The sequence below is a fragment of the Setaria italica genome, chromosome VII (assembly GCF_000263155.2).
Source record: "Setaria italica strain Yugu1 chromosome VII, Setaria_italica_v2.0, whole genome shotgun sequence".
Taxonomy (NCBI): Eukaryota; Viridiplantae; Streptophyta; class Magnoliopsida; order Poales; family Poaceae; genus Setaria; species Setaria italica.
In genome coordinates this window covers 28,357,930-28,378,379 of record NC_028456.1, presented here as the reverse complement: position 1 = coordinate 28,378,379, position 20,450 = coordinate 28,357,930, and the positions used below count along the sequence as shown (strand labels likewise).

Sequence of the window (20,450 nt, the reverse complement as noted above, 5' to 3'; positions counted from 1 at the left end):
AACTGCATGAGCGATACAAGATCCTAACACTCGAGGACCTGAAACGGCCTGATCAACGCCGAAATCTCCGTGCCGGATTATTTTCAGCAAGCAAGCATCACATGCCAGCTTCGCCGCTGGGGTGACGTCACCCAACGCGATTTGTTAAGAAGGAAAGCGAAACAATTCACATGCGTACCACACTGGTAGCGATAATTTAGACACGGCAGAGATTCTGAAAACAAAACAAGAGAGAGAGAGAGAGAGAGAGAGAGAGAGAGATAGGAGGACACGCACGCACCGGACAAGGACGGAGCAGGCGACCCACCCCTGTCACGGGCACGATTCCAATTCAGCTTCATTTCCCTGCCCTAAAATACCAAAAAAAAAAACAGAACCGAGCATGTCAACTGGTTGATCTGATCGGTGGATGGATGGATCAGGGACGTCTCGAATCAGATCGAATCACGCAAAAGCCCGAAACAGTACGCCGCCGCGCCATGTTTCGTCGCGTAGTTGTGTGAGCGCCTTGTCGTGGCCGTGGCCGATTCACGTCGCTACCAATCGCAGCCTCCCTCCCCCGTGTCGGATGCCTGGCAAGCCAAAACTAGCACTGAAACAAATGTCCACGGAGGGTGGGGGAGAAAATGGCAGTATCATACTACTCCACGGAGTAGTAGTAATTTTTTGTGTCTAGGGGAAGAGCAAGAAGCCATGGTAGTTTAACGAATCTACTGCGGATTCCCAGGGCGGATCGCGCTGCATTTGACTCGGGGAGAAGAAAGGATTAAACAAGCTAGCTAGTGTGCGCGCTCCAAGATGATGATGCGTCCAGCGCAAAGGAAACGAAGCACCATGGCACGCGACGCGAGTCCGAGGAGGCATGGGGTGCAGCCAGTAGGGCTGGACGAAAAGCTCGTGGCTCGTTAGCTGGCTCGGCTCGGCTCCCGTTGACCGAAACCCTCCTTCTCGCATCCGCTTACCCTCGTTTTCCTCGCGCTGCGCCGCCGCTCTCCGTTCCTCCCTCGCGCAGGCGCCGTCGCTCTTCCTTCCTCCCTCACGGCGCGCCGCCGGTCTCCACTCGCTCCCTCGCATAGCTCGACTCCTTCAAACCTGAGGTCGGAGCCCTTATTAAGGCAGGCTTCAGGGTCGACTTCGATCGATCCCGGCGGTAGCGGCGGCGCAACAGGAGGTGTTGCAGTACAAGCAGGTGGATTAGCTTCGGTTGTTTTTACTAGTTTTCTCCCGTGTGTGCTCAACACTTTTGAGATGGATGTCAGTATGTGCTTGCGACTTGCTAGCTCAACTTCCGTGATGACTTCAGTCATGTTAATCCAAAATCCAATTGCTTCTTGCATTTTTTTTCCTTGATCTGTAGCGGGCCAATCGACCATGAGTGAATCTAATTCCTTCTTTAAGCTGATTTTTCGCGCTTTTGCTTGATCTTGTTGCCCTTTTGATTTGTGCCGATGTTTTTTTTTGCTCTTGCTCTCGAGCTGGACCGAGCCGAGCCGAGCTGGCTTTTCTGCTCGTTACATTAACGAGCCGAGCCGAGCTCTGCTCGTTAGATAACGAGCTGCACCGAGCCGAGCCGAGCCCAGCTCGCTCGTTATCCACCCCTAGGTGCAGGTCATGCAGAAACGCAAATGAAATGTTTCACGATCTCAACTGGAGTAACATCGTCCGATAATTCATCCTGGCCGGCTTCAGGCGTGCGCAGCACTGGAGCCTCGGGCCCACTGCTCAGTCAAAAGTCTTAGAGCAACTTCAAGAGTATCCTAAAAAATTCTTCCCCAAAACTATGTATTGGAAGTTCTCAAAAAAAAATTTCCCTCAAAAACATATCAGTCTACAACAGATCGCTAATAAATAGCCTCTAATATTTCAAACACAGGCCACGTCATCGTATTGGACCCATCGGAGGGGACGTGTGGGCGTGCGGGAATCAGGATTGGGGGAGGAATGCCAACACTAAAATATACGCGGTGGCAGGCTATTTTTTAGCGTTGCTAAAAAATTTGGGAAGGTTTAGGTGAACTGTTGGAGTTCATTTTTCCTCTCTTTTTTTAAAAAAGTATTGGGGTAAGATTAGCAGCTTCTTGGAGTTCCTCTGAGGGTCCACTGCTCAGTCAAAAGTCTTACTAGGCAAAAAAAATAAATGTTTTTTTTTAAAAAAAGATGGTTAAAAGAGGGGGGGAAATTCTTCGCAGTCCACGCAGCAACTGCAAATAGACGGACGGCCCAATCCAAGCGCAGGGACTAGTACAGGAAGGAATCCAAAGCCGTCGCCGCACCTCTTCACGTCTTGACCACGTCCCCTGCTCTCTGCCCAGTCCTCCTCCTCCCTCTCCAGTGGCTCCGCCCCTCGCCTCTGACACCAGCCACGCGCCGCGGCGGCCGTACGGGGCGCGCTAGGGTTTTTTCTCCTCGTCCGCGGGCTCGGGATCTCGCGCCGCGCCGCAATGCAGCATCCGCGCCGCTGATCCCGGGGCCGCACGCACCCTTCCTTCCTCCCGCCGTCGCTGCCTTCTGCTGCAGCGGGCGGCCGCCATGGCGCGGCGCCACGGGTGGCAACTCCCCGCCCACACCCTGCAGGTGCGCCCGCGCTCTCTTCTCCCGTGCCATGAGTTGTCACCCTCTGTGTACGTGCAGCCTCGGCTTGCAATGTGCTCGTGGATCCCGTCGCGCTCTGTTCGGCTCGCGGCGGAAGTGGGGCAGTTTTCGGTCTATCTAGCGCGACGTGGGAACCAATTTCCTGGCGCCGTTTCCGTTCGATGTTCTCATATTTTGACGAGGAATGTTCTGCGCGGGCGTAGTTTGATGTGATCTGATGTGATGGGCTGCCCTTCACTGAAATCTTTTCCCGGTGCGTCTGCGCGGCTCTGTACTTGGAGAAGCGCCATGGCAGTTAGTTTTGATTGCTTCTGTTTCTTCTCCTTTTTTTTGACGCGCAGTAGTACATGGATTTAGTTTTGGTTAAGGTTTCCCCCTAAACGGCAGGTTTACCTGAATTTTATGCAGCGCTACATTCCGATCTCGTGCGGCATACCTGATTTGTTTTGATCTGGCATTTCGCTTTCTCCAATAAAAGTGTCCCTTTTTGTTGGTATTCTCTTGGGCTGTTCTGCTCTTTCGTCCCAGGTGTGATGTCGGACTTGGACCTAGCAGTTCGGCACCGCTGCCCTCCTCCGTATTTTTCTCCTTGTCTTCTTCCTTCTTGCACTTTTACTTTACTCTCAAATAACTTGATTTAGTCACATTGTGTTTAACTGCATGCTCTACTCGATTCATGGACTCTATTTTAAGGGGTTGCTGTTAAAATGCATAACTGTACTTTCCTTTGCATGTTGTCCTACTAGGATGGATGCTTCCGGTGTTCCAAAATAATAATTGACGCGTTCTGTTTGGTATGGTTAATCTGGATCTGGTCCTGACCACTATTATGCTGTTCCTTAGCTTTATGTCACTGTATCAGTCAAGTAATATTTGCCTGTTCTACAGCCAGATGCGTGAAATCAGATGTGCTGCTTTAAATTACAAAAATGAATTAGTGAATTTGAAGGTCGTAGTGGGTTTGTCAATACCCAGTTACTAGCTTTGGCATCTCTGTCAAGTCTGTTGCTACCAAGCTTTTTTCTGGATTTGTTGTAGAATTTTAGTATTGTACTTCAGTTGATGCAGTATCAGAGATCAATGGTATCCTGGTGGGATGTTGTAGGTCATGGAATAGTGATTAGCGACCAGCATTTTTGAATCATGAACTATGAGCGTAATATGAGCATTTATCTTTGGCAAAATTGTAGACCACGAGATGCTATCAAGTAGGCAGTTTCACTCTTTTCCAGTGAACATTAGGTTTGCAATAGCTTGGATCCACTCGCAGACAAATTCATCCCACTTATGTTCATCTGCTCGCCTCTTTCCCTTCGTCAGTAAAGTCCAGATGAAAGGGAAGCTGTTCAGGGAACGGCTATGAACTATGAGCTATTATGACTGTCCTTTAGAAGAAGCTTGCAACGTCTGATATACTGTGATTGTCTTATCTAAAAAGTTTAATTTCTCTTGGAAGTGATTATAAAAATTAAGCCCCATTTGTAAATTTGACGGTATCATGGGATTGTTGTGTACAGTATGGGAATCTTGGCCTTCTACCTCTGTTGAATTTGTGGCCTCCTCGTTGCATTTGTACATCCTCCTGTAATCCTGTCTTTGCAGGCAATGTGTTTCTTGTCTAGGTCCTTATCAGTGGGAGAGAATGGATAATATTTTTTTATATTTCTTTCAGGTGGTGGCTATAACAGTGTACTTCTTGCTTTGTATAGCATTCTATGCTTTCTTCTCTCCATTTCTTGGGAAGGATTTATATCAATATATCGCTGTGGGTGTTTATAGTTTTCTGGTAAGATTCCTCCCTAACCTTGCTTGGATAACTGAGTAGATTTCGTCTGATTAGTGTTTTGATATTCATTTTCTGTTTTGTCAGGCCTTATCCGTGCTGATTCTATATGTTAGATGTACTGCGATTGATCCGGCTGACCCTGGCATCCTGATTTCCATGGATGGCACACTAATTTATAAATCAGAAGGTATATCTCGTTCCTTAACAATACTTCTATTCACATTTGACCAATTGATTGAGTGTTACCAGCTGTCTCTTTGTTTACTAATACATCTTCTCCTGGTTAAAAGCACATGTAGACACTCAAGATGAAGCTGGCAAGTCAGGATTGAGGAATGGCGAGGGTATTCAAAAGAATAAGTCGTGCTTAGGAAGGGCTTGTTTTTGTTGTGCTATTTTTACAATAGAGGACTGCCGCAAAGAGGATGAAACTAACCAACAAGAAGACTATTGTGAAGAGGCACTCTTTTGCACCCTTTGCAATGCGGAGGTACTTATGCTCAGCTCCAACCCTATTTGATATGGATAGTGTGCCCTGCTTGGGCCCCGACCCAATTTATTTTCTTACTGGAGTAATATTATGAAAATGCTTGAACTCTAAATTCTTGCAGTCTTTGCTTCTAGTTTGCCAATTTATCAAGTACAAATACCTAAACCAAAACTGCTGGTTATACCATAATAAATGCTAAGAACTGGGGCATAAAAATATTATTATCGATCTTTTTTATTCCTTTAGTATCAGGTGCTCTCAAAGTGTGGCACCATGTGGAATGTCCTTGCAATTTCAGAACTAGATAAAAAATTTCAATGCAACTAAGTTTTTATTTAAGCAAAGCAAATGCCTCCTCTATAAGATTTCATGACTATGCAATACTTCTGTTAGTGACTTCTCTCTTTATTTATTATTTTTTTGGTGCAAAGTCAGCAGTTGGCATCCTTGTCTGCAGTGATGGTTGATTTTCTTTGCATTTTGTATTCATCTTCACTTCTTCAGTGTACTTTATGTCTGGACAGATGCTACCAACCAAAAGTTTCAGTTGATACTCAGTGTCGTTTCCTTTATGTTCTGATACAGGTGCGCAAACATAGTAAACACTGTCGAAGTTGCGACAAGTGCGTTGATGGGTTTGATCATCACTGCCGGGTATTATATTAAATATTCTCTAATTGACTTTGTTTTGTTCGCTTTTCCTGTTTCTGTTGAATTTTCTTTCCTTAACTCTGAACCTTGTTTTCATCTTTTGGTGCAGTGGCTGAACAATTGTGTTGGAAGAAAAAACTATATCACATTTTTATGCCTTATGGCTGTGAGTCTTGCCTGGGTATGTTGAAAAATCCTAGAATGCTGATAATTCTAATTGTCAACATGCACATTCTTTTAAATGTCAATAAGCTTGTGTTGAGTTGATATTCCAAAAGCGTTATTTTTTAAAATTGTGATTGTCGTTATCTTTAATGTAGCTCGCCGTTGAGTGTGGAGTTGGTATTGCTGTTTTTGTTCGTTGCTTCACTGATAAGACAGCCATAGAAGATCAGATTGGGGAAAAGCTGGGATATGGACTTTCACGAGCACCCTTTGCAACCATTGTGGTAAGTGTTAGCCTTTTTTTAGTCTAGTTTCTCTTTAAAATGTGAGTTTTCGGTTATATAGTTCTAGTAGTTTTCATATACATTTTGTTAAACTAGAGTAATTTTGCAATTTTTATCATACCACTGTTGAGGTAAGACAAGATAATTGACTTCAACAAACTTACTATGAAAAAAAAGGGTAAATCTTATCAGGAAGTAAACAGACCAAATTGCTAACTTTTATGCAGCAGAAATTGTTAGTCAACGCAGCCAGTGCAAAATGCATTCCACAGTGCTACAAACAACAGTATTAGTCTTTGTCCAAACAAAGTATTATGCTTAATCTTTAGTTTACCAAGGTCTAGCTCTTAGCTGGAAATACAAGGTGCATGCCAATTATGTACACATTCACTAAGAAGAGAGAAAGGTTAACATAGCTGAAGAAGATAGATTTTATATTAAGCAGTACCATACACTGTCAAATTTAATTGGCAGTTATCCTTCAAACTGGGATTGCTCTGCAATAGTCAATCATTTATGAAGTATGTACTGCATGGTATGGCTGGTAAGCTATCACAATCTTGACAAAGAAACCTCTGACTCCAGGCCCTGGGTACAGCTCTTTCTATGCTTGCTTCAGTGCCACTAGGAGAGCTATTTTTCTTCCATATGATATTAATCCGGAAGGTTAGTCACTTGGTTATCACTTGTCATTATTCCTGCCCCATTTTGTTGGTTCTTGTCCAGGAATGCGACATGGATGTGTTACTTTTGCTGCGCCACTTTGTGCAGGGCATCACAACCTATGAATATGTTGTGGCCATGAGGGCTCAGAGTGAACCTCCTGGACCTTCTGTCAATGATGACCAGCAAAGCTTGGCATCGTCTCCAATGAGTTCTGCACCAACTGCTTTTAGTGGGAGCTCGTTTGCACGGCACTACAAAGGCGCATGGTGCACTCCGCCACGTATCTTCATTGACCAGGTATGATGCAATACTTCTGGCCATGTCAACTTTCCTTAGTACCATTGTCTTGTGTCTATGTTATATAATTGAAGGCACCACAATTTGCTGTGCAGTCTATTCTTTCAACTTCAACAAATCTTATCAGAAATCCACCCTGTCTTCTAAGATAATCTATCAAAATTGGTGCTGTTCTGCCTGCCACAGTTATCCGCATTTCTAAGTTGTGCCTATCTTTTCCCTCTGAGCGAGTCATCCTGCATATATTTGATCCTGTCTGCATCACATCGCAGGACGAAATCATCCCACACCTGGAACCTGGACGAGTTCCTTCAACTGTTGATCCTGATACCACAGACCCAGCTGAAAGAGCCAAAAACCTTCCTAAACGCCCAGTCCGCATCAGTGCGTGGAAGCTTGCAAAGTTGGATTCAAACGAGGCCATGAAAGCAGCAGCAAAAGCCAGAGCCTCTTCATCCGTGCTGAAATCGATCAATGCCCGCAACCAGTATGAGGCAGACAGTGATAACCTGAGCAGTAGAAGCAGTGTCATAAGTGCTGATACTGGACTGCACAGATATCCTCGGTCTGGCGGGAATTCGCAGTACATGCCCTCCTATCCACACAGCAGAGCAAGCGCAGATGACATCGAGCTGTATCCCCAGACACCAAGCAGCTTCCAGAGCAACTCGCGGACTCCAACTCCTTTAGCCGAGCACCATCCCTCCAAGCATTTCAACCCAATCTATCAGACATCAGCAAACAGGTCTCCATTCTCAGCCAAAGCCAGTGTCAACGAGGCGCCTGTCTCCGAAACCAGCAACGCCAGGAGGTCCTACCCCCAACCACAAGCAGAAAGATCTTCTCGGTCATCTGTTTTCTGGGATCAGGAAGCAGGCAGGTTCGTGTCTGCTCAGGCAAACCAGGGATCCAGCTCTCGCTCAGGCCGTCCTGACCTTCTGTACACCGGGCAGTCTATATTCTTTGGCGGTCCTCTGATTGCAGACCCTGCAGCAAGAAGTTTCAGAGATCCTGGCGGCTCGAGCCAACGGTCTACCGGGGCTCGGCCGCAGCAGCTTCCAGTGTTCGTTCCCAGTGACCCCCAGAAAGATCAGCTCTCCAGGTTACCGTGAGATGAATTACCTTTTTTTGGCGTAAACTCCTGATACGCATGTTTCTCTGCTCGGCTATTTAATGTATAGTTCGTAGCTGTTACATCTGACAAATTGTAGGTCATGATTTTTTTGTAACCGGTCGATGGAAATTGAGGTTAATTTAGGCTTTGGCAACCTTATAACACTACGAAGTCATGGAAGTGATGAGTAGCAGTGAAGTGATAAGGATGTTCTCTGTCATCATTAGCTTCTCCTGGCTTTCTCCAGAACAACTCGATAACTACAAATGCGAGAAATCTATTGGCTAATCTGGATCGATTTTTCCCTTATCTGATTTCCTGGTGGAGTATCCAGTCAAAATATATGGATAATCCTTTACTATATTGTCAACTGTCCAAGCTATCTCCTCAAATCGACATGAGGGCAAGGGCACCGCGTGCACTAACCTGCACGAGCTGATTTGGGTGGCTGCACTGCAATCATATTTTACTCCCACTTTCCTCGCGGCTTTTCGCTGCGGAACTCGTGTAGTCCGCGAGGAATAACGGAGTGGGTGGTGGTGACTCCGCGGCATTGGCTTGGCTCCCCTCAACACGAGCCACTCTTGGATAAAAAGTGCCGGCACTTGTCACCCGGCTAATGCTCTTGGCCTGCACGTGACAGAGACATTATTGATCTCCAAGTTGATATCATGATGTGTTGGAAAAGAACCTGAAACAATGTATTACTGCGCTCCCTCGTGGTGAAAGTGAAAAGTGGATGTTTCTTTCTTCCCGTATGTTTAATTGGCATAGTAATATTCCCGTATGTTTAATGGGCCTTTGCTGATTCCTGAGCACCATGCTCGGACGCTCGGTGAAGAGATCCTATCCCCGTGCGTGCGATGCAAACCTGTCGCGGCCATTTTCGAGTGCACACGCTTCCATCCATCTCCGGAGTGTGCCGCGGGATTATTCCCCCCTCGCCGCGTGCCGTGCGCCGCGTGGCGAAGGGAGTTGGTGCTCGGGGGCATTTCCTCGAGCGCGACGCAACGTGCGCCGGAGGCGGTGTGGCGATCGTCGACAAATATCGCTCGGGCCCGGCCGGCCGCGGCCGCAGACACACCGTAGGAAAAGATGCCCCCTGTTCTCGCAAACCGGCGCACCGGATCGTGCGCCCCGTGTCACGTCTCATTTCTCCAGGTGCCCAGGTTCCCGGGGGGGACAACAGTGATCCGAGAGCTCTTTGGTGACCAGGACGCGGCCCCAGTGCTGGCCCAAGCTGGGGATACGTATGTCCTTTTCTGAAAGATAAGCTGCAGATATTTCCCGGCGCGAAAATCACTTGCAGGTTACAGTAGCTTCCATGCGAGGATAATTGCTCCTGGATTTTTTGAAAACACGATTGCTCCTGGATTTATAGACAAAATTTTAGCTCAGAAATCGGATGGATAATCTGCGTCTGAATAGCTAATCGATCAAGGATGATTGAGGATAAGGCTGCCGAGTCGGCGGTTCCCTGCACCAGGACCATCATCGTTCCATGCCAACGGCGTGACCGGCGAATGCCGCCTCCGGACGACACCTCCCGCGGCTTGCCGGCTTTCACCGGCGCCGCCGCTAAAGATCCCAAGTAACACGGGCGCAAGTAACACTGACCAACGCCACTTCATAACCTTAGCGGAAAGTGTATCAGCGAGACGGAAACGCCTTGCCGGCAATTCTGCGGTTATCTACCCGGGAGGTGGTTATCCGGCACCGTCCAGATTCGTACATTGAGATCCGTGCCACGACAGGCGCGTGTTTAATAACATCAGTAATACTTCCTCCGTTCCAAATTGTAAGTCATTCCAAATTTTTTGGAGGTCAAATCATCTCAAGTTTGACTAAATTTATACAATAAACTATGACCATTTATGATACCAAATAAGCACCATTAGATTCTTCACTAAATATATTTTCATAGTATATCTATTTGGTGCTATAAATCTTTCTTAATCCTCTCTATAATTTTGGTCAAACATAAAATGATTTGACTCTCAAAAAAATTAAAATGATCTACAATTTGGAAACGTAGGGAGTAGAGATTAGAGAGACGTGCGGCTGTGCGAGTGAACAGCCGTGCGGAGGACCGAGGTACTTTCGCTAATTTATTTTTTTACTAGCAGAGTAGTTCTTGGAGGACCAAGGAACTATTTTATTTTTCCCAAGGGTTTTGGGATTTATTAATCTGTTTTTAATAAATTATTTGAAATACCAAATTTCAAAAAATGTATATACTCATCTACAGAGTAGTATGTGTCCTTACATGTTCTCTGGTACACGTTTTAAACAAAAAAATTCAAATTATTGATCTGCACATCACAATAGCTCTTGTTGATTTTGTAACATGTATGAAGCAACAGCCAACAGTGCATACTAACAAATTAATTAAGGCACTTAAATTATTTGCACAATAGTTCCAGCCAATGGAAAATGCAAAATTTATCATCGCACATCCTCTACTCAACGTCAAACATATTTCGCAAGAGAATTGAATACACTGATCCTTCGCTCCGTGCAAAAAATAAAGAAAGAAAAAGGTATTTTTCACATGCTAAATGGCATCCAGGTTCCAGGACTCAAGGTCCAAATAATTCCAGCAAACTTCCTTTTCCATGTTACAAATGCAGTAATTTCAAAAAAAAAATGTTACAAATGCATCTGCACACAACAAAGAGCTTCTAGAAAGAAATTTAGGGCACGTATTCTGGAAAGCATTCAAATAATTCAAAAATGCACTAAATAGATTCCAGTGAACTAAAAATTACATAAATTCCGTATGATTTAAACTCCAAAGAAGTGAGATCTGAAAAGAAAATTAAACATACTACAAATTCAACCAAAAGATCAAACGTCTCTTTTTCTCTCAAAATCCATCATCCATGTGACATGCAATGCCATACAAAATCCGATTACAAATTGCAACCTCTGCCTAAGTTTTGACAGATTCATTTGGTTGTGTGCAGATGCATTAACGCCTCATCTTCCATTCAGAATCAAGTGAAGCCACAAAAACTCACATTGCAAGATGGATCGGAGTAAAAGACATTGCTGCTCACTTGAAAAATACAAGGTAAAGAAAGACAATGGAAGCATCGGAGAATGCATGATTGTTACTTGAACATGAACCTAAAAACAAAATCGAAACATACCATGCTAGGGAGAGGGAGATGAATGGAGGGAGGGATGGGGAGAGGAAGATGCATTTGCCTCCATCGATCCGACGAGGGAGAACTCGGGAAGGAGCAGATGTGGCACCGTCAACGATGTCAGCTTTCCTCACCGGCGAAGAACGCGGGGAAGGATGCCTCCAGCACCGGGACAAAAGTGGGGAACGCCGAAGCTTGGCCTCACCGACGCGGCAACACCATGACCAGATGTGAGAGAGAGAAGAGAGAGCGGGGAGGAAAACGAGGGAGAAGAGAGAGCGTCGGGTGAAGGGCTGAGACGGGAGAAATAAAAAATCATAAAAGGTAATGCACCCGCTAATCACTCACTTTCCATCTAATCTTTAACTCCCTGTCTTCACCGCTGATCCCAGATCCAATGGCCATTGAAATGTCCACCGGGGTAGGCAACCTCCGGAAGGGATTTTCGCCTTGCCGGTCGGTGAGTGAGTGAGTGAGACGGTGGCGATCGATCGCGGCATTTACGAAGGCTGCTTTCGAGCGGGCGGCCGGGGGCAGAACAGCGGGATCACCGGGGGGCCGGCGCACCGCCCACGACGGAAGCGGAAAGCTGCCAACCGAAACCCCCATGGCGTGACGCGCACCCCCTCGGGGCCTGCCGGGGCTAGAACAGCCGGTTTGGGATCCGGGCGCACCGCGAGCACATGGCCCGGCCGGGCCCGGAAAAACCCCAATGCTGCCAGCCACGATGCTGGTTGAAAGCTAACTGCCCCAAACTCGGATCGGATACTATCGTCGGCATCTCCGAGAGTCAGTTTCTGTATGTGTTTGTTGACTTCGTTGGACTCGCTGCACGTTGGGTGGTCGCTAGGCGGCAGGAAGGGTCGCGGATGAACCGTAGGAAATATAGAATTCTCGCGTTTTCCTTTTGTCACCGGTAGGAGAATGAATCGTAGGGACTTGATTCGTGGACGTAGACTAATAAGAGAACACACCATAGGATGTTTGTTGCAAGTGAAATTCTTGTGCTATATTTCATTGCTAATGGAAGAACAGTGTAAGAACGTTAACCGCCAATAAGAGAAAACTAAGAACAGATAAGATAATTGTGTGATTCCAATCTTAAATCAATGTTTAATATGCGGTGATGGTGAGAAGAATAGGAAGCCAATCAATACAACCACTCTCACGACTACTAAATCCTCATTTAATTCAATTATCTCTGGATAAATATTATCCAGCTACCACTACTTGATTAGAAAGGATATTGTACTCTTCACCCATAGAGTTTTCTAGATGTTTCTAAATTTTATAAAGGTGGTGTGTATCATAAGGGTTTTCTAGATGTTTCTAAATTTTAGAAAGGTGGTGTGTATCATAACCAAATGACGTATTGCCTTACGTTTAGAGTCCAATAACTATTAACGCCTACATTTCCTTAGTTGGACGTACTCCACGCTATGTAGAGTTGGTTTAGCATTAAGCTTCTTGCAAAGGGCAAACAATACGAAGATATCCGGAGCATATTCCCACACGAACCGACTGAAAGCAAAAATCACCGGGAACAGCATGGAAAAATGCCGAAAACGTAAGAAAGCCACGTCAGATCACACACTATTCCCTCTTCCACACACCCTAAACCCCGGGGTGCTTTGCTGCGGCTTTGCTCTGTTCCTCCGGTGCGCAGCAGAGGAGAAAGGCAGGGGGCTCTGCTTCTATAAAAGGCAGGGCCACCCCCCTCGCTCCGATCCCCAGTTCCCACTTCCCACACTTGTCACCTTCCTCCCCTGCCACGGCCTGCGACGGATAAGAGAGAGAGAGAGCCCGTGAGCCAACAGCGCCAGCCGCCCATCGAGCGAGAGGAAGAAGAGGATGCACCGCGCGGCGAGGAGGCTGATGTGGGGGACGAGCGCGCCCGGGTCCGACGTCCCCAGCGACCACGACGTCGTCATCGTGCTCGCCTCGCTGCTCTGCGCGATGATCACCGTCCTCGGCATCGGCCTCGTGGCGCGGTGCGCGTGCGGGCGCGGGCCCAGGCACCCCGCCGCCGCAGCCGCAAACAGGGGCGTCAAGAAGTCGGTGCTCCGCAAGATCCCCACCGTGCCGTACGTCGCGCCTGCGCCCGCCGCCTCCTCCGCCTGCGGCGGCGACGAGGAGTCCGGGGAGGCCGCCGCGGCGGCGGAGGCGGAGGAGAAGGCGCCGGAGGAGTGCGCCATCTGCCTGGCGGAGTTCGAGGAGGGCGAGGCCGTGCGCGTGCTGCCCCCGTGCGGCCACGGCTTCCACGCCGCCTGCATCGACAAGTGGCTGCGCGGGCACTCCACCTGCCCCTCCTGCCGCCGCATCCTCTCCCTCCGGCTGCCGCCCGGCGAGCGGTGCCGCCGCTGCGGTGCGCGGCCCCACGCCGGGGACGCCGGCTGGAAGCCGACCTCCTACAACGGCGTGCCGCCGTTCCTGCCGTAGGCAGCTGCAGCCGTGCAGCACTGACCGGCAGCAGAGAGGCTACTAGAGCTAGAAGAAGACAAAGACCGGAGGAATCGACCAATCCAAAAGCAAACCGCTCGGAAATTTGGGTTGGCGCAAAGCTTTCTCTGATCTGGGTGGTCCTATTTCATAGGCGAATCCGGAGAAATGTAGTTTGCATGGCGTAACTGCTCGGAATTGCATGATGCTTATCTTCTCGGTGCTGGGAGCTGGTTCCTGAGTGAGGGAATATGTGTCACTGTCACCACCTAAAAAAAGTAAAAATCAATGAACAGGGAGATACTTCGTACAGCTATTTGCCCGTACAGCTCTGCCCCATCCGTTTCTCGCAGTCTCGGGTCACATGAGGTGTCGTTCGGGATGTATGCTACCAATCCTTTTGAGCTTCGGCTGCTGGTACCGATCTACTTTATAAACATCAAAATTGGATGGATGAAGTTGAAGTGTTATGGTTCTGCTCACTTTTTAAAAAAGAAAAAAAGATCAGAGTTGCGATGCCAAGAATGTGTCGATCTGAAATTCCCACACCATGCCCCTGCAAACTGCAGTGCAGGGCGGCTCTACAGTTTGCACTTGTCAGTTGTCGCAGGCGCTACAGACGAAACAAACCCATTACCCATCATCATTGGCGAAACCGCTCTGTTCCCCTAACCGCGGCGGCGACGCTAGTTTCGCTCGAGACCCAAAACCGGAGACGCGCCGCCGTCACGTTGATTCTCAATCACAAGAGATCATATCATCATCACGACATGACAAAACGCTCCCAGCAAACCCGATCGCGCGGCACACTACCCTGACCGGCACCGTGGCACGCTTTGTCTTCCTCCGCCTACGACGCGGAGCCACGAGCACTCCCTGTCCCTGGCTCTATTGCGCCTGGCCTGCATGATGGTCTCTGTCGCTCTCACCTCATCTTCCAATGGGGACGTCCGAAGACGAGTACCGGAGTCCAACGCGTGACGATTGCTTGGACGTCCTAACAAAAATCTCCTCTTAGGCGATTTTTCATTATTCAAGTTGGCCTTTTTTCATTAAGAAGAGTGCGCCACAAGAAGGTAGAGAAGATTTGAACCTGGGTGATTACACTAACCAATTGAGCTAGACTCACTTATTGATTGGATGTCCTATTGATCTAGGTAGCCAACAAGTCAAATTCCTTGCGATTGGTGGAAGGAGTTCAACACCTGCAATGCAAGCGCACCCTCCACCGTACCAGACCTAATAGCGCACATGCCGCTTTGTTTAAGCGCTGAAAGCGCAAAGCGTGGCGTGCCAAGTCGGCAGAAAAAGGGAGAAAAAAGAGACGCAAAAGAATTCTCTGCAGGAACGCTGAGGTCAACCTCATCCTCTCAACCCCAACCAAGCTGCGTGCAAAAGCTACAATGAACACGCTAGTTTAATCGCAGGCGATAAGATAAGGGTTGGTCTCCGAGTTTTTGTATGCAAAGAGTTGGGCTTTGCTGGTGTCGAATGGTACGAACTCGTAGAGGTCACACCACCACACCAGCTAACACACAGTCAAAGCCTTTCCCTTTTCTTTTTTTTTCTTGCAAAAAGTTTGAAGTTTTGGAGTCCTCTTGCTCACTTTAACCTCTCTGGTGGTGGATCCATTAGTAAGCTGGCGAGTCCTCTTGCTCACTTTAAGCTGTTCTACTGCATTACAAAAGTTTATCCATCTGGCACTTTCTGGTATCCAAGCCTCCAATATCATTGGACGGGTACGGATTAGTAAATAAGATAGAGGCAATTAGTCACGGAAATGGGTTCCACGCTGGCGACTCAGCTTCAGTAACGACTGCCCAGTAGTATTCCACTTGGAAACATGTACTACTCGGATTAGGAAATGCTCACATGCTGAGTTAAGTCGGCAGGTCAATGGAACGCGTTCGGACATGCTTAGATCAAATGGTCAATCATCAATGGAACGCCATGGCATGTTGACTCGGACATTGAGGGTAATAGGTAGGGCTGGCAGAAAAGCTCGAGGCTGGTGAGGTGACTCAGCTCGTTCACAGGGTTGGCTCGGCTCAGTTCGGCTCGACCTTTAAACAAACCGAGGCAAGCCTCAATTTCAGCTCGTTTTCTTAACGAGCCAGCTCATGAACTGCTCATGAGATGTTCGATTAGCTCATTAGGTTTGATAAAGATGAAAATACCAGAAATATTTTTCATCATATTTATATTACTATTATTTGGTTAAATAAACTTGTTGTTTAACTTGTAAGTCAATTCTAAGTACTAATTAAGTCTATTTCGAGTCTCCAAATATCTATATTATCCTGATTTATTGTTTTATCCTAATTTATTGATTTAAGTTATTTATTTTCATAAGATCATCATAAATTAAAATTTTAAATATTGTTAGTAAACTTAAATTATCATATATTGGTAAATGTAATCTTTGATCATAACATTAATGTTCAACATGCCAAGCTCGTGAGCCAAACAAGCTGGCTCGAACTTTCAAACGAACCAAGCCAAACTTGATTTATCAAACGAGCTAGCTCGTCAGCCACCCCTAGCAACAGGATACGTTTGACAATTTCGCTGTTGAGTGGTGCCCACAGCAGTTGGTGGGAACTCGAACGTGGCCTGGTGGCACCAAGTTCACGCACCTATTTATCTAGTTTCCCTGATGAACGGAAAGCTACAAGCTACAAACTTCTTCTGCACCCAACAAAGCCAATCGTACCATGATCTGAAAGGTCCCCTTGTCAAAAGGTTACCTGGCCGTTAAAACTGGAGTACAACTCAGTGGTCGACTGGCACCGCAAAAATGATCTAAGCAACCAAAGTTCCCACCGGTTCCGTTCCACAGTGGCCTCGCAAAGTCACAACCAAACTTCCGTCAACCAGGCTGGTCCGGCCGGCGGGGCAGCGGGTACCTCCGACCCGGCTGGCCGCGGTGGAAGCTGGAAACAGCGCCCGCGGCATATCGCTTCTCATCTTCCAGAGATAATGGAGCTGGAGGTCATGGTGCAGAAACTGGAGTGTGCCCCCGTGAAGAGCACCCCGACGCGCGCCATCTCCATCTCCTGCTGCCTGCCGCCGTCCGGCGGCCACACGAACGCGGGCTTCACGAGCGGGGGCTCCGGCGCCTCGACCCCGCCGGCCAGCACCTGCACCGCCGCCCGCATGGACGGCCTCTCCCTCGGGTCCGGGTGGCAGCACGCCAGGGCCAGCCTCACGGCGCGCTCCACCCCCTCCGGGTCGGACGCGCCGCCCAGCGCCGCGTCGGCGGTGCGCCACGCCCTTCCCTCGCCGTAGAGCCTCCACGCCCAGTCCACGATGTACGCGTCCTGCTGCCGCCCTCCCCTGGCGCCGCTCGGCACGGCGTCGTCAAGACCGCCGCCGCCGAGGTCGTCGTTGTCGTCGAGGTACGAGTGGTGCTGCGGTACGGGGCTGCTCGGCCGCCTCCCGCTGACCACCTCCAAGACGAAGACCCCGAACGCGTACGCGTCCGTGCCGAGGCCGGCGCGCCCCGTGAAGAAGCTCTCGGGCGCCATGTACCCGCGGGTACCCGCCACCGCCCGCGTCGAGTGGTGCGTTGCCCCTTCGCTCTGGACGACGCGGGCGAGGCCGAAGTCGCCCAGCCGCGCGCCGTACCCGCCGTCCAGCATCACATTGCTGGTCTTCACGTCCCGGTGCAGGATCCGCCTGCTGCTCCCGTGGTGCAGGTACTCCAGCGCCGCCGCCACGCCGCAGATGATCCCGTACCGCCGCTCCCACGTCAGCCCCGGCGCCGGCGAGCCACTTCCTCTCGCGTCGTCGGCGTACAGGAGCTTGTCCAGGCTGCCCATGGGGAAGTACTCGTAGACGAGCAGCAGCTCGCCCCGCTCGTGGCACCACCCGATGAGCCTCACGAGGTTGCGGTGCGAGAGCTTGCTGATCGAGTTCACCTCCGCCACGAACTCCTGCTCCCCTCTGCTGGAGCCGCCGCTCGCCATCACCCGCTTCACGGCCACCTCCATGCCCGTCCTCTCCAGGTAGCCGAGGTACACGGTTCCGAAGCCGCCTCTGCCGAGCTTGCGGTCGGAGCTGAAGTTGGCGGTCGCGTTCTTCAGCTCCCTGAACCCAAACCTGACCGGGCCGCGCGCGTCGATCATCTTCTCGAGGTTACGGTAGGCCAACCTTCCCGGCCGCGTCAGCCTTCTCCACACGCAGAACGCCAGGAAAGATCCGGCTATGGCGAGCGGGATCAGGTAGGCGAGAAGCAATATCAGCTTCTTCCTTGCCTCTCGTCGTCCACGCCGACCGCCGGCATCATCGCCTAGCGTGGTGAAATTCCACGACTTGATCTGATTCAGCTCGGTGAACTTGCCGGTGGACGCTGCGAAACCCACGGTGATGTCATCCGTCAGGTACCGCGACAGATCGCCGGCCCAAGAATACATGAAGGTGTACGCCTGCACGGCGACTATGCTCAGCACGGCGCCGTCGTACTCTATGCTGACCGACACGTCGGAACCGCTGGACAGCGCGATGGAGAGATTGGTGAGAGGGTACGTGCTGACGGATCTGACGCTGTTGACGTCGAGGCCGACGTGGTTGTGGTCGAGGTCGTCGCCGCCGCTCTTCCTCGTGTCGAACTCCACGGCGACGATCCGGTTCGCCGGCGAGCCGTCCGTCTGGCTGTTCACTATGCCGAGCCACCGCCCGCTGCTGTTGGTGGGCAACTCCGGGTTGTTCGTGAGGATGAAGGCCATACCTTCTCCGGTGCCGTTCCGGGGGAGGATGTTGAGCACGAACTCCGTCCTGAAGGACGTGAGCGCCGTACGCTCGCTGTTCCACAGCTTGAGGGTCTCCCTCGCGTAGCAGACTCTCCCCGACCGGTGGCTGATTTCTCCGGTGGTCGGCGTGATCTGCAGGGCTCCGTTCGCGATCCCTGAGCCGGGGCTGAAGCTGAAATCGGCCTCGTTGGCGGCGTCGAAGGTGGGGTAACTGAACTGCAAGCAGCTGCAGGTGCTGCATAGGATCAGGAAGGCAAGAGTTGTGGAAGCGAGGAGAGCGAAGCGCCGCCTGGTGCCGGTACGGGACGACAGGGATGCCATGGCTAATGTTTCCGGCGACATCTCTCCAATGCGGAAGTAGAAGAAGAGGTGGATTCGAGCACTGTTTTGGGTTATGCCTCGTGGAGTCAAGGTGACACAAAATTGCGGCAAACGCGTAGGAGAAGTCATACTTTCGCAGCCGATCATCAGGTAGCTGTGCGCATTGACAAATGTTGTACTTGTACCCCGTTGTGAACTGAATGAGCGCGGGTATATTGGGACGACTTCGGTGCATCAGAAACTTAACAGCAATGCGACCCAACGCGAAAGAGAGTTTGACTACGCAAAGTTCTTCTGAAATGTTTTTTTTAATGAATCAGGAGAGTTCTTCTGAAATGTTGGCGAGGTGGTACAGATAAATGGCTTAGAGAAACTCCAAAAGACCCCTCAAAACATCCCTGATTTTGGGAGAAAAAAACGAAAAATGCCGCTCCAACAGCTCCCGCTTCCTCGCTGGAAAAATACGGCGACCCGAATCCGTCGTCCTCTCCCCCCGAAGATTTGCGTGACCTCGCCCCTTCCCCAATCGCCCCCTCGGCCCACTCTTTTCCCGCGCGCTCCTTCGTTCCCGCGATTGATTTCGCCTGCGCGCGCCAATTTGTGGGAGGAGACAACCTGTGCGGCGGGTGCAGCGGCGACGACGCGAGGAGCCTTGCAATGCAGCGGGAGAGGCGAGTTGCGGCGGCAGGCGTCTCCTGCCGCGGCCACCGGTTTCCCAACGGCCCGCTGCGCTCGCCCTCGTCGCCGCCCGCGAACATGCCCTCGTGGTCGCAAAGATTCCTCCTCCTGCGGAAGCCGGGCCGCCGAGCTCGTCGACTTGCTGTAGCTGCTGCTATCCCTCCGGCGGCCGGCTGCTGATGGGCGACGGAGCCTGGAGCCGCCGCAGCCACCCCCACCGGCGTCCCGCGCGGCAGGGGAGAATGGCGGCATGCATGCCCGACTTCTGCATATCGGGCTGGTGCGTGGAGCAGAAGTAATCCTACGCCTTCCCGGCGCCTCCGGGCTTTAGAATGAGATGTAAGTGCTGTTGAAACCATGTTTATGGTTGTCTTTAGAATGAGATGTGTAATCTGTTTTCTCCAACAGGCTTGCAACAAAAATTGACGTTTTCCCTACTTGTCTATGCCTGTAGAATTTTGCATAAGTTATTCTGGTTGATTGCTACACTGCCTTTTGGTGCTAAAACCAATTTCTACCTTATTGTTAACAGGACTCAGTAGCTGGAGATACTGATCAACAAATTCTTGTAGTTCCTGCAAGGTATCCTTTGGAATTCAGTAAGATATGTTTGCTATTTTCTTTGTCAAAGATCAGTGATCTGCAAGGCATTCTGGCCGCTTGGAAGCAACTTCTATCGAACCACCTGCTTGTAAGTACCAAAAGAACAAATTCACTCACTGCTTTTCTCTTTTGCTTTACCTTTGATCCAGCATCTTTGATGCCTTTATCTGCATAATATCAAGCCTACAAATTCAAATGTTCTCTTCATTCTATTTCTGACAGTCATTGTTACATCCTCAAATTCGACGGATGAAACTATCGTGGAGGATTCTGATGTTGAAATGGAGATGACAACCTCTAATCCTACTGGTGCCATGAACAAGTATCAAAACCTCTAATCCGACCTTTTACTTCAGAGGGAAATAGTGTCCGGAAAAAGCTTCAAGGACCTTGTTCCATTTGCGCGAGAACCATACAAGCAACACCTAGAAAGACGCTGGAGCGCTAGGTGAAGCTGCCATGAG

At 49.6% G+C, this 20,450-nt stretch overlaps 3 protein-coding genes across 3 annotated transcripts; 2 read left to right on the top strand and 1 right to left on the bottom strand.

Annotated features, from left to right (window-relative positions):
- Positions 1-2,253: 2,253 nt before the first annotated feature.
- On the top strand, positions 2,254-8,354 carry LOC101773999 (protein S-acyltransferase 21). The gene is made up of 10 exons (XM_004976553.4): positions 2,254-2,574; positions 4,265-4,378; positions 4,463-4,565; positions 4,669-4,868; positions 5,454-5,522; positions 5,629-5,700; positions 5,840-5,968; positions 6,554-6,634; positions 6,740-6,931; positions 7,204-8,354. Exons 1-10 carry the CDS (start codon positions 2,530-2,532, stop codon positions 8,041-8,043), a joined length of 1,845 nt encoding a protein of 614 aa, XP_004976610.1. The 5' UTR covers positions 2,254-2,529; the 3' UTR covers positions 8,044-8,354.
- Positions 8,355-12,688: 4,334 nt separating this feature from the next.
- On the top strand, positions 12,689-14,091 carry LOC101773591 (RING-H2 finger protein ATL74). The gene has a single exon (XM_004976552.3). The coding sequence runs from the start codon at positions 13,046-13,048 to the stop codon at positions 13,631-13,633; it is 588 nt and encodes a 195-aa protein (XP_004976609.1). The 5' UTR covers positions 12,689-13,045; the 3' UTR covers positions 13,634-14,091.
- A 2,009-nt stretch (positions 14,092-16,100) lies between these two features.
- Positions 16,101-19,709, bottom strand: LOC101773183 (probable L-type lectin-domain containing receptor kinase S.5). The gene has a single exon (XM_022828173.1). It carries the CDS (start codon positions 18,850-18,852, stop codon positions 16,597-16,599), a length of 2,256 nt encoding a protein of 751 aa, XP_022683908.1. The 5' UTR covers positions 18,853-19,709; the 3' UTR covers positions 16,101-16,596.
- Positions 19,710-20,450: the final 741 nt, after the last annotated feature.